The 12,500-nt window shown below is 41.0% G+C and overlaps 1 protein-coding gene and 1 long non-coding RNA gene across 7 annotated transcripts in view; one reads left to right on the forward strand and one right to left on the reverse strand.

Moving 5' to 3' along the window:
• The window catches only part of LOC135099109 (uncharacterized), a 53,070-nt gene extending 44,314 nt beyond the window's left edge, over positions 1-8,756 (forward strand). For 3 of the 4 annotated variants that reach the window (XM_064001543.1, XM_064001542.1, XM_064001544.1), the window contains 4 exons: positions 2,004-2,165; positions 2,681-2,818; positions 3,198-3,389; positions 7,373-8,756. In XM_064001543.1, the coding sequence (XP_063857613.1) occupies positions 2,004-2,165; positions 2,681-2,818; positions 3,198-3,389; positions 7,373-7,504 (624 nt within the window). In that variant the 3' untranslated portion in view covers positions 7,505-8,756. Of the gene's footprint in view, positions 1-1,403; positions 1,561-2,003; positions 2,166-2,680; positions 2,819-3,197; positions 3,390-7,372 lie in introns of those variants that run through there. The other variant, XR_010267666.1, reaches the window with a different exon arrangement.
• Positions 1-12,500, reverse strand: part of LOC135099110 (uncharacterized) — an 80,194-nt gene that overhangs the window by 61,199 nt on the left and 6,495 nt on the right. The window contains exon 4 of one of the 3 annotated variants that reach the window (XR_010267667.1): positions 10,542-11,152. The exons of the other annotated variants lie outside the window; for them this stretch is intronic. This is a non-coding gene — a long non-coding RNA (uncharacterized LOC135099110). Of the gene's footprint in view, positions 1-10,541; positions 11,153-12,500 lie in introns of those variants that run through there. 3 annotated transcript variants of the gene reach the window in all.

The raw sequence follows: 12,500 nt of genomic DNA on the forward strand, positions 1-12,500 counted from the left end.
ATCTGTTTTATTTATTTATTTATCATTATTATTATTTTTATTTATTTATTTTTCTTCTTTTTTTTTTTTTTCAGAGTGATGGGTGATGTTGGTGAGTTGGGCAAGGAGGTGGAGGAGGAGGAAGAGGTGGAGGAACTCTTGAGAGAGGAGAAAGAGAGGTGTGTATTGTGTTGTGTATGTGTGTAGTGGAGTCTAATGTACACCAGTAGTCTTTCTGCATTTCCTCTTTCCTATAAGTTGACCTCTCTCTCAAGAGTGAGGTTTCAAGACACTTATTCTCCAATTTTGAATGATCCCTATGGGTTTTCTTTAAAGGGTTAAGGACTGTCACCTCTGTGGGTTCTTTATTCTTTTTCCTTCTTTCTGTTTTGTTGTCCATAGCCAGTGTTTCTCTTATATAAAAAGAAAAGAAAAATACCGTTACTGATGCCATGGTGCCCCACAGAAATTTCTCACGGGTGGAAGAGTTCCACATCAACACGTGGAAGTTCCGAGAAGTGAACCCAGCGATAACGAGGAGCCTGGAGGATGAACTGGATCTGTCTAACTGGGAGCTTGTTGCTGAGACTCTCGGCCTCACCAACTCACAAATAGAGGTTGGCTCAGCACCACTTCAGAAGCTGTTTTTTTTTCTTCTCCTTTTTTTTTTTTTTTTTTTCTTCTTAATTCATGGTGCCATTCGCTTCCTTTTATAATATTTAGTGTTTCCTTTATCTGTGCAGTCATTATCCCATGTCCCATTCTCATTCATTGTCTTGTTGTTTCCTTTTCTTGTCAATACTTTCATCTTTTCTTTCCTTCCTCAGTAGTCTTATCTTTTTTTTATTTACTGTGCTGTTTCAAAATGTCCATTCTGTGCCACAACCCACTTCTTGTCACATTGTCATGATACATACACTCTGCTATTGTTCATGGTGAGTAACACACAGCTTTCATCCTCCAAGGGGTGGCCAAGGACATGAGTGAGAGGTGAGTACACTGGATGAATACTTTTTGAAAAGGAGACAGTCTAAGAGTGAGAGTTGAAGTGTGACCAAGTCTAGTAGGGAAGAGGCAATAATGGTTATGATAGCAACACAAGATTGACACAAATGTAAAAGTATTAATAATGCATACATGTACTAAGGCTGTTTTCCACAAAAATGGTAATGATAAAAAAATAGTAATAATGAAAACAATGGTGGTAATGCAGTCATCTCTCATTATTCACGGCTTCAGCTTCCACACTTTCACTTTTACATGGATTGCTGCTGACCACAGATTCAAATAACAGAGGTGGCAATGACAAACACCCTACAAATGTTCACTCCTTTTTTCTTTCTTTCTTTCTTTTGAGTTAAATGATAAAATAAAATGTTTGTAAGCATGTACATGTTGTTAAGGGAGGCTGTAATACTTTGCAGCGGTGCCTGAGAAGCGATGCCTTCACCCACGCAGTTTTCACCACGATGGAGGAGTGCCCACACTTCCAGGACCTTACTGTTAAGAGGTTCCTGAAGACCCTACTTGAGCACAACCGCCGAGACATTCTCTCCAAGCTGGAGAAGTTTGTGCGCCTGAGTGAGTCGCTTCAGTGTCTTGGCGAACATAACAACATGAGAACATGAGGGGAGCTGCAAGGAGCCATCAGGCCTGCACATGGCACTTCCTCAATTGAATGTGTCTACCTATTTCTACTTATCCCTTTCCCTAGATTTGTGTATCTTCTTTTAAAATCTCCCTAGTGACTCAGCACTAACAACCTGATTACTGAGTCTGTTCTTTTCATCCACCACTCTTTGAGAATTAGTTCCTTGCACTCTGCTGCTTTGACTGGCCACTACTGCATGAGCCTGTCTTGACTCCCTGACATCTCAGTCACTTGATTCAAATGTCTGATTAATTAGTTATAATAAATCAATTGGAAGTTTGTTTGATAAGACTGTGGGCCTGTGTAGCCATGGAAGATATTGACTATTGAAATCTTGAGAACACTGTGTTGAAATCTGTCACATTATTCACAGAGCCAGGGAGTGATGCTGCTAAGACCTTCACTGTCTATCCAGAGGGATCCGCAGGTGCTGGTGGTGGAATCTTGCTTGGACAGTGTGGATGGCAAGCAGTCAGGGTTCCAGTCAAAGGTGGTGGTGATCCATGCCCAGGACACCAGGGAGGATGCACTGCAGGTGGGTCAGTCAGTCAGGCTGTGCTGGCAACCTTAGCTCAGGGAAAGAGATGGAAATGCTAGGGGTATCTTAATTTCATTCCTTCATTCACTTGTTGAGTGGAGGTGTACTTCACATAGTTTGGACCAGATCTAATTGACTGGTGACCTGACTGGTGAGCTGAGGGGAAAGGGACCTGCTGGAGTTATCTCACTTTCATTCCTTTACTCACTAGCTGACAGGTGTGCTTCACACAGTCAGATCTTGGTGGTGGGAATGCCTCAACTTTACTCATTAGCTGACAGGAGGAACAAATTAAATTAGTTTGGAGCAGATCTGAAGATAAGGAAATTCCTTGTGTTGTGAGATGCCATGATTTTGCTTGGCATAAGAGAATAAGTTTACATATTTTCCAGTAAGATGTTGATGATCCCTGTAGAAGTGACTTGCTTTGTATTGCTTCCAGGAACTCTGCTTCACTGGCTGCATTTATTACCTAGAGAGAGCCTTCATTATTGGTTTGATTCTTCCCACAGCTTGCATCTCAGCTGAGGAATCCCATGGAGGGCAACAGATTGTATGTGTTGCTTCTGCAAGAGTCTAAGAAGAACACACAAGTTAAGAGCAGCCTGAGGTGTGATCCATGGAACAGCATCCACAAGTGGTTCATCAAGGTACATAAAGACTCCATCCCACCTTGTCTTGACATGGGGATGATGCAAGTCAGTGTGTGTGTGTGTGTGTGTGTGTGTGTGTGTGTGTGTGTGTGTGTGTGTGTGTGTGTGTGTGTGTGTGTGTGTGTGCCTGTAACACACAGGCACATTTCTCCAAAAGGTGACACATTATCTTTCAGAATGGCTTCACTCCTGCAAAACAACTGTGTACTTTTCTCTCACAAATCCACACACAGCAGGAACATTTTCCTAAGAGGATGCTGTTCTTATGTGTTGCAGTGCTGTGTCTCTCACTTTCAACAAGCTCTAGTGGAAGTTAAGGGGAGTTTCAATAGTGTTTTTATGATTTGAATGACTGAACATTGGTGACATTCCTCAGGTTGACGCTGTGCTGCCGGTACTGTCGCCTCAGCTTCTGCGTCAGATTCAGAACAGAGACTTCAGCAGAGAGAGTGAGTGGGAGAAACGCTACAACTGCTTTGCCCACTCGATGATGCTAGACCAGCATGTGGAGTACGGGAGCAAGAATGGGTTCTGCCGTGCCGTTTGTCCTGCCAGATTCCCGGAGGAGGTTGGTGATGCCTCCACTTGCATGTCTTTTCTGTATTTTGTATAGACCTGTTTGTATTTTACAGGATTAAGTCAAATTCTGTTTGGATGTATGTGACCAGCTGTGCTGTGTCTGACTGTCCTTTTCCACTAGGGACTGATGGGGCTAAGAGTGTGAATGATGTCTGTGTGTGTGTGTGTGTGTGTGTGTGTGTGTGTGTGTGTGTGTGTGTGTGTGTGTGTGTGTGTGTGTGTGTGTGTGGGATTGCCAGCTTTTTTTTTTTTTTTTTTTTTTTTTTTTTTTTTTTTTTTAATGTATGAGTGACACTGGCCAAGGGCAACAAAAATCTTATAAAAAAATGCCCACTGAAATGGCAGTCCCATAAAAGGGTCAAAGCTGTGGTCAAAAATTGATGGATAAGTGTCTTGAAACCTCCCTCTTGAAGGAATTCAAGTCATAGGAAGGTGGAAATACAGAAGCAGGCAGGGAGTTCCAGAGTTTACCAGAGAAAGGGATGAATGATTGAGAATACTGGTTAACTCTTGCATTAGAGAGGTGGACAGAATAGGGGTGAGAGAAAGAAGAAAGTCTTGTGCAGCGAGGCCGTGGAAGGAGGGGAGGCATGCAGTTAGCAAGATCAGAAGAGCAGTTAGCATGAAAATAGCGGGAGAAGACAGCTAGATATGCAACATTGCGGCGGTGAGAGAGGGGCTGAAGACAGTCAGTTAGAGGAGAGGAGTTGATGAGACGAAAAGCTTTTGATTCCACCCTGTCTAGAAGAGCAGTATGAGTGGAACCCCCCAGACATGTGAAGCATACTCCATACATGGACGGATAAGGCCCTTGTACAGAGTTAGCAGCTGGGGGTGAGAAAACTTTCGGAGACGTCTCAGAACACCTAACTTCATAGATGCTGTTTTAGCTAGAGATGAGATGTGAAGTTTCCAGTTCAGATTATAAGTAAAGGACAGACTGAGGATGTTCAGTGTAGAAGAGGGGGACAGTTGAGTGTCATTGAAGAAGAGGGGATAGTTGTCTGGAAGGTTGTGTCGAGTTAATAGATGGAGGAATTGAGTTTTTGAGGCATTGAACAATACCAAGTTTTCTCTGCCCCAATCAGAAATTTTAGAAAGATCAGAAGTCAGGTGTTCTGTGGCTTCCCTGCGTGATATGTTTACCTCCTGAAGGGTTGGACGTCTATGAAAAGACGTGGAAAAGTGCAGGGTGGTATCATCAGCGTAGGAGTGGATAGGACAAGAAGTTTGGACCTAGTTGTGGTTTATAGGAGTGGAGTAATCTCATGGTATCCCATCTCTATATGTGTCCAGTTTGGCCTTAAAAATATGGACTGTTACAGCATTGACGTCTTGCTGAAATCATTACATTTGTTCACACTTCTGAGGAAAACTTTACTCCTTGATGTCTCTTCTACAGTTAACTTTCTTCAGCTTCTTACTGTGTCCCCATGTACTCTGTATATCTAAAGTTATTAAACATTCTTTTTCCACATTTTCCATACCATTTATCATTCTATACATGTTTATTAAATTCTCTCTCTCTCTCTCTCTCTCTCTCTCTCTCTCTCTCTCTCTCTCTCTCTCTCTCTCTCTCTCTCTCTCTCTCTCTCTCTCTCTCTCTCTCTCTCTCTCTCTCTCTCTGTGCTTCTGTTTTTCCACCTTCCTATGACTTGAATTCTTTGAAAGGTGAGGTTTCAAGACACTTATCCTCCAATTTTTGACTCTTCCCTTTTGCAGAGATCTCCATTCTTGGAGATTTAAATGTTCATCACCAGCTTTGGCTTTCCTCTCCCTTCACAGACCATGCTGGTGAACTAGCCTACAACTTTGCTGTCCTCCATGACCTAGAGCAATTGGTGCAACACCCTACTCTTATTCCTGACAGTCTTGGAGATACACCCAACATTCTTGACCTTTTCCTGACCTCTAATCCTTCTGCTTATGCTGTCACCCTTTCTTCTCTGTTGGGCTCCTCCGATCACAATCTCATATCTTTATCTTGTCCTATCACTTCAATCCCTCCTCAGGACCCCCTAAGTGAAGGTGCCTCTGGTGTTTTGCCTCTGCTAGTTGGGGGACCTGAGGAGGTATTTTGCTGATTTTCCTTGGAATGACCACTGCTTCCGTGTCAGAGAGCCGTCTTTGTGTGCTGAGCGCATAACAGAGGTGATAGTGTCTGGCATGGAGGCGTACATTCCTCACTCTTTTTCTCGTCCTAAACCTTCCAGATCTTTGTTTAACACAGCTTGTTCTCGTGCTATACATGATAGAGAGGTGGCCCACAAAAGGTACTTAAGCCTTCCATCACCAGAATCTCATGCACTTTATATTTCTGGCCGGAACCATGCTAAGTCTGTTCTCCAACTAGCCAAAAACTCCTTCATTAACAGAAAATGTCAAAACCTTTCAAGATCTAACTCCCCTCATGATTTCTGGCATCTAGCCAAAAATATCTCCAATAACTTTGCTTCTTCTTCTTTCCCTCCTCTATTTCAACCAGATGGCACCACTGCTATCACATCTATTTCTAAAGCTGAACTCTTTGCTCAAACCTTTGCTAAAAACTCTACCTTGGAGGATTCTGGGCTTGTTCCTCCCTCTCCTCCACCCTCTGACTACTTCATGCCACCTATTAAAATTCTTTGCAATGATGTTTTCCATGCCCTCGCTGGCCTAAACCCTCGGAAGGCTTATGGACCTGATTGGGTCCCTCCTATTGTTCTCCGAAACTGTGCCTCCGTGCTTGCACCTTGCCTAGTCAAACTCTTTCAGCTGTGTCTGTCAACATCTACCTTTCCTTCTTGCTGGAAGTTTGCCTACATTCAACCTGTTCCTAAAAAGGGTTACCGTTCTAATCCCTCAAACTACCGTCCTATTGCTTTAATTTCCTGCCTATCTAAAGTTTTTGAATCTATCCTCAACAGGAAGATTCTTAAACGTCTATCACTTCACAACCTTCTATCTGATCGCCAGTATGGGTTCCATCAAGGCCGCTCTACTGGTGATCTTCTGGCTTTCCTTACTGAGTCTTGGTCATCCTCTTTTAGAGATTTTGGTGAAACTTTTGCTGTTGCCTTGGACATATCAAAAGCTTTTGATAGAGTCTGGCACAAAGCTTTGATCTCCAAACTACCCTCCTACGGTTTCTATCCTTCTCTCTGTAACTTCATCTCAAGTTTCCTTTCTGACCGTTCTATTGCTGCTGTGGTAGACAGTCACTGTTCTTCTCCTAAATCTATTAACAGTGGTGTTCCTCAGCGTTCTGTCACCCACTCTCTTCTTATTATTCATTAATGATCTTCTAAACCAAACTTCTTGTCTTATCCACTCCTACGCTGATGATACCACCCTGCACTTTTCCACGTCTTTTCATAGACGTGCAATCCTTCAGGAGGTAAACATATCACGCAGGGAAGCCACAGAACGCCTGACTTCTGATCTTTCCAAAATTTCTGATTGGGGCAGAGCAAACTTGGTATTGTTCAATGCCTCAAAAACTCAATTCCTCCATCTATCAACTCGACACAACCTTCCAGACAACTATCCCCTCTTCTTCAATGACACTCAACTGTCCCCTCTTCTACACTGAACATCCTTGGTCTGTCCTTTACTTATAATCTGAACTGGAAACTTCACATCTCATCTCTAGCTAAAACAGCTTCTATGAAGTTAGGTGGTCTGAGACGTCTCCGCCAGTTTTTCTCACCCCCCAGCTGCTAACTCTGTACAAGGGCCTTATCCGTCCATGTATGGAGTATGCTTCACATGTCTGGGGGGTTCCACTCATACTGCTCTTCTAGACAGGGTGGAATCAAAAGCTTTTCGTCTCATCAACTCCTCTCCTCTAACTGACTGTCTTCAGCCTCTCTCTCACCGCCGCAATGTTGCATATCTAGCTGTCTTCTACTTTTTCTTCTTTTATTAATCCCCCTCCTCCTCCTCCTAATAACCCATACCACACACAATAACCGAGCCTTTTACTTTCAGACCAGCAGCAGCAGCAGCAGCAGCAGCAGCAGCAGCAGCAGCAGCAGCAGCACACACAAGAGGTGTTTTCTGTATGATGATGATGATGGAAAAAGCACATCTCGAAAGGATGTTATAAGCAGGGCAACGTAATGAAATTCAGTGAATGGACGTGTGTGCGTGGCTGCAATCACTATGAAATTAAGTTGAAAATAAGAAATATATTACTTTACAGAAAGGAATGCTTAGAGTGAATGAAATTACTGTAATGAATGAATGGAAATAAAGTTGTGAGTCATTAAATGATTAGGAAAAGAAGCTGTGAATAGGTGCATTATTGTTATTACTGAAAGGAAGAATATTTGTAGGATATGTCATGTATATTATCAAAGTGTTTTCATTCTTACTTTCTTCTTTCTCTTTCATCTTTTCTTAGTATATTTAAGTGAATTTCTCTCTCTCTCTCTCTCTCTCTCTCTCTCTCTCTCTCTCTCTCTCTCTCTCTCTCTCTCTCTCTCTCTCTCTCTCCAGCCATCTCTTCTCTCCTTCCATCTTTTTCTTAGTATATTTAAGTGAATTTCTCAGATCTCTCTCTCTCTCTCTCTCTCTCTCTCTCTCTCTCTCTCTCTCTCTCTCTCTCTCTCTTTCTCTCTTTCTTTTTCTTTCTTTCTCTCTCTCTCTCTCTCTCTCTCTCTCTCTCTCTCTCTCTCTCTCTCTCTCTCTCTCTCTCTCTCTCTCTCTCTCTCTCTCTCTCTCTCTCTCTCTCTCTCTCTCTCTCTCTCTCTCCAGTAGTCAGTAGTCAGTGAGGAGGTAGTAGCAAGTAGTGTTCAAGTAGCCTTAGTAATAGAATAGTTTGGCTTGCATGGCAGTGGTTAAAACATCTACCCTCTCACATCGTTGGGGTGAGACCACTTGCTTCATATGAGCCAAATGGGGTGACTCCTCCCCTCCCCACCCCTCCCTGTCAATCTGTGGGTGAGTGTTGCCCATGCACCTTTAAGGAGATCAAATTTGAGAGGTACATTTTGCTTATTCCTTCTGATTATGCAGGATTCAACCATTAATTTCATCTCTATAAAACTCTATGGGTTTCACTTGCCATAGACTTGTGGGATGAAACAAGGGAGATAATTTTGCAGTCTACTCTCTTTTTTCATCTGTGTTACAGTCTATGGGTTTCACCTGCCCAGGTTGGTGGTGGTGGGGTGGGGTGGGGTGGGGGAGTTCTAATGCTCTGAGTGGCGCCCTGCTGTAGGTTGTCAAAAGAAAAATTTATTATTATTATTATTTTTTATTGATTTTGTTATTGTTCTCAAGTTCTCAGTATTATTAAAACCAGCACTAACATCTTATTTTACAGATCAATCAATCAATACTATTTCCAATAAATATTTACTAAATGTTATTATTGTTTTATTAACACTCAAACTACATTAAGGGGAGCGTCCGGTCTGGAGACGAAAAAAAATGAAAAATAATGACTTTTTGTGAAAAAAATATATGTGGTAGGTATACTTGTTGGCAGCAATCTCGTAAAGATTTAAGGGGAAATGCCCCATAGTTTCCCTTTAAATGGCATTTAAATGTCACGCAATCAACCACGTGCGTTTGTTTACATCAGCAGAGTAAGTTTTTCTTACCCAATACTACGAAAAAACGCTAAAATCTGAACTTTTTTTTGCTTGGATACGATATGGCAACACTCAAGGCGAGTGTGTGTGTGTGTGATACTAGCTCCCAGCAAGGATCCTGCCTCCTCAGTGCTCACGTAGCTCTTGTCACGGGAGGTTGTTGCTCAGTCTCTCGCGACTTCTCCCACTCTCACAGCTACTAAGCGCGTTATTTCGCCACTACAAACTACAATCTACCTCCTGCCAACCATGCCACGGTTGTCTAAGAGAAAGCAGCAGAGCAGGGATGCCTGGGGCGTGAAGTTGGATACAGAAAGGGGAAAAATACCTCGCCTGGAGCCGCCAGTCGAGCCGCCAGTCACAGCAAGATGTGGTCACAGCAAGATGTGGTCACGGGCAAGCAAAACAAAGTTTTCTGGCTTGAAAAGACTCTCATTTGTTGCACAGTCAGCAATACTGGACCATAATTATGGTTACAGGAAAGCCTGTTTGCTGCCAGCATTGAATATCAATACGAAGGCGCTAAGAAGATCTCTCACAACAGAAGATGAAGAAAGAAAGAGGCACCACGAAGTCCAGATGAAGCCGAAAAGAAAGCAGAAAGAGAAAGCATCAGCAGAGTACGAACCTGGTGGCTTCTAAAAAACCTGGCAACAAAGAGAAGTGTGGGCAACTTTGACACCCCTTGCTTGACAAGATAATACATTGCCTTTTCGAAGGCAATGGGGGACCAGGAGCCTGATATACTTAGAAATACATCTGATTGTATCAATAGATTGATTATGATAAAAAAGAACTCATAATAAACCTGAAAAAGCTTCCTAGTGTATTATAACTGGATCGTAATCGATCAATAAACTTTATCGGCCCGTATCTCAAAACATAAGTTATCCCCCTTTAAAAGTTTTCACAGGAGTTAGTTTTAGCTTGATTTCAATGAAACAAAAACTAAAACACAGAAGAATACTTCTTCTTCAAAGTTACGTAGGCGTTTTTTTTATATAGGTCTCATGTAATTTTGTATTAATATTTTTTTGGTAAAAAAAAGGCGAAAGAAAGACAGATAAAGAAAAAATCATAAAACAAAACCAAAAGCCAAAATGAAAAATCTGCCTACGTAACTTTGTTAGGTATCATAACATCTCTAAGCCACAGAAAAATAAAGGTTGTGGGCCAATTAATAACGACGGTGAAAAGTTTTAAAATTTTCCTTGAAATTGGAATTGGGGGGGTGGGGATGAGGGGGGGTGGGGGCAAGAAAGGGGATCAATGTCTAATATTGATATACATGTTGCCAATACTTCACAACATAAAAATCAGAGCGATTCATGCTTATTTAGCAGAGATACAGAAACACCCATCCAAACCGGACTCTCCCCTTAATGATGAGATGAGTAGAGAGATTTTGTTTTGGGGTGAGGGAAAAATTGTGCTTTTGTGATTTAGAAGGAAGCATAAATTGTGTGTTTTGTTGAGTTAAAGGGTAATTTTAGTAACTTGAGAAGACAAAGGAAGAAATTGTGTTTGTGATTTGTAATAAACACAGGATGAGGCAGAAATGTGTGTGTGTGTGTGTGTGTGTGTGTGTGTGTGTGTGTAAAAATACATTTAAATGACATAACAGTAATGAAACCCAACTCATTGAATAGAATACCATTAGCCATTATTAATTGCAATCAATTTTCTTACTAAATTTACAAGTAGATAATTAAAGTTTAAAACACAAGTAAATTAACTTAACCCATCTATTAATAACACCATTAGACTACTAAACATTATATCAATTACATCCACCAGTAATTACAATACTACCCATTATTACCATTACACCAATGCATCTCTCTCTCTCTCTCTAATAATATTGGCAGAGAGAGAAAGGAGTTTTATTTATTATTGTTAATTATTATTATTATTATTGTTATCACCGTTAGATTAAAAGCAGTGGCACATTAAAAATCACCGGTATTAATTACAGTACAATTTTTCTTTATTACATCATTACAATATAAATGTGATGATTCTGGTAAAGTAAGTGAGGAGAGAAGAGATTCAAGGAAAGCTGGAGCTCTTCATTGCACTCCTTACTAAGTGACCTTCCTCTCGGACTCTCTGTCACTAAGTCCTAGACATCTTAAGGAGAAAAGTGACCTCTCTCAACATCTGGCCTCACCTGAAATAAGAGGTTAGTTTTTTAATCACCAGTACTACTACTACTACTACTACTATTACTGCCCTTAAATTACCCCATAATAAACACAAGAACAGAGGAGGAGGAAGAAAGGGAAGCCACTGTTATTTATATATTAATTCACACCACAAAAAAAAATTGGGATAAAAACACATTAATTTTAGATAAAACAAGATAAAATATGAATACAATATAAAGGAAAGATAGAAAACCCATATTAATTAGGTCAGAGATATAAGGATCAAATCATTCCCACAGTATATAAAAAAAAATTATTCACTTAAGCAAATCAGATTAGTACAGTAATTCTACCCAGGGATTAAATACACCCAAAAGTAGATAGATAACTTAGCATACACCCCAGTTAATTATACTCACAGGATTACAGATTCAGTAGAAAAAAATGTATAGTTAGTTAACGGTTATGACACACCCAGACTGATCCAGTTCACGGTAATGCAATTATTCATCCCAAAACTTTACAATCTGAGAAAACCATCAATGCTTTCGGAAAGTACACGTATTTTAGAAATATTAAACAACATAATATGAGCATCATTTATTATCTATTTGTTATTTTCAAGAACTATTCGTGGGATTTTCTTGGCCGTGTTTCAATGGGTTTGTGGTTTTGTGGTTTTAGTGATGTTTTTGGATGTAAATGAGAGAAAATGTGGGAAAAAAGTATTGAGATGTCATGTCACAATATACTGTTTCAAAATATAGACAATTATTTTGTGTGTGTGTGTGTGTGTGTGTGTGTGTGTGTGTGTGTGTGTGTGTGTGTGTGTGTGTGTGTGTGTGTGTGTGTGTGTGTGTGTGTGTGTGTGTGTGTATGTGGGTTCCACTTCCTAATGAAAATGTGTTTATATTATGAAGTGTGTGTAAAGAATGAGAGATATTGGTGCTTAACAACTTAGATACACCAAGGAATCACTTGTGTGTGTGTATCTCTCTCTCTCTCTCTCTCTCTCTCTCTCTCTCTCTCTCTCCTCTCTCCTCTCTCTCTCTCTCTTTCTCTCTCTCTCTCTCTCTCTCTCTCTCTGTGTGTGTGTGTGTGTGTGTGTGTGTGTGTGTGTGTGTGTGTGTGTGTGTGTGTGTGTGTGTGTGTGTACGGTACTGCTGGTAACCTCGCGAGCAAATATGATGAAAAAACTATGTATTTTGAACGAATTTTGTGACGAATATGGTATGAGAAAGAACGCCAGTAAAACCAAGTTTTTTGTTATACGTGGAGGACCAGGCGACGCTGAACCGTTCCAGGTGGGTGACAAAACAGTCGAGCACTGCAGTCACTATAAATATTTGGGGTCACCGTTCACTTTGTGAC

The sequence above is a fragment of the Scylla paramamosain genome, unplaced genomic scaffold (genome assembly GCF_035594125.1).
Source record: "Scylla paramamosain isolate STU-SP2022 unplaced genomic scaffold, ASM3559412v1 Contig104, whole genome shotgun sequence".
NCBI classification, from domain to species: Eukaryota; Metazoa; Arthropoda; class Malacostraca; order Decapoda; family Portunidae; genus Scylla; species Scylla paramamosain.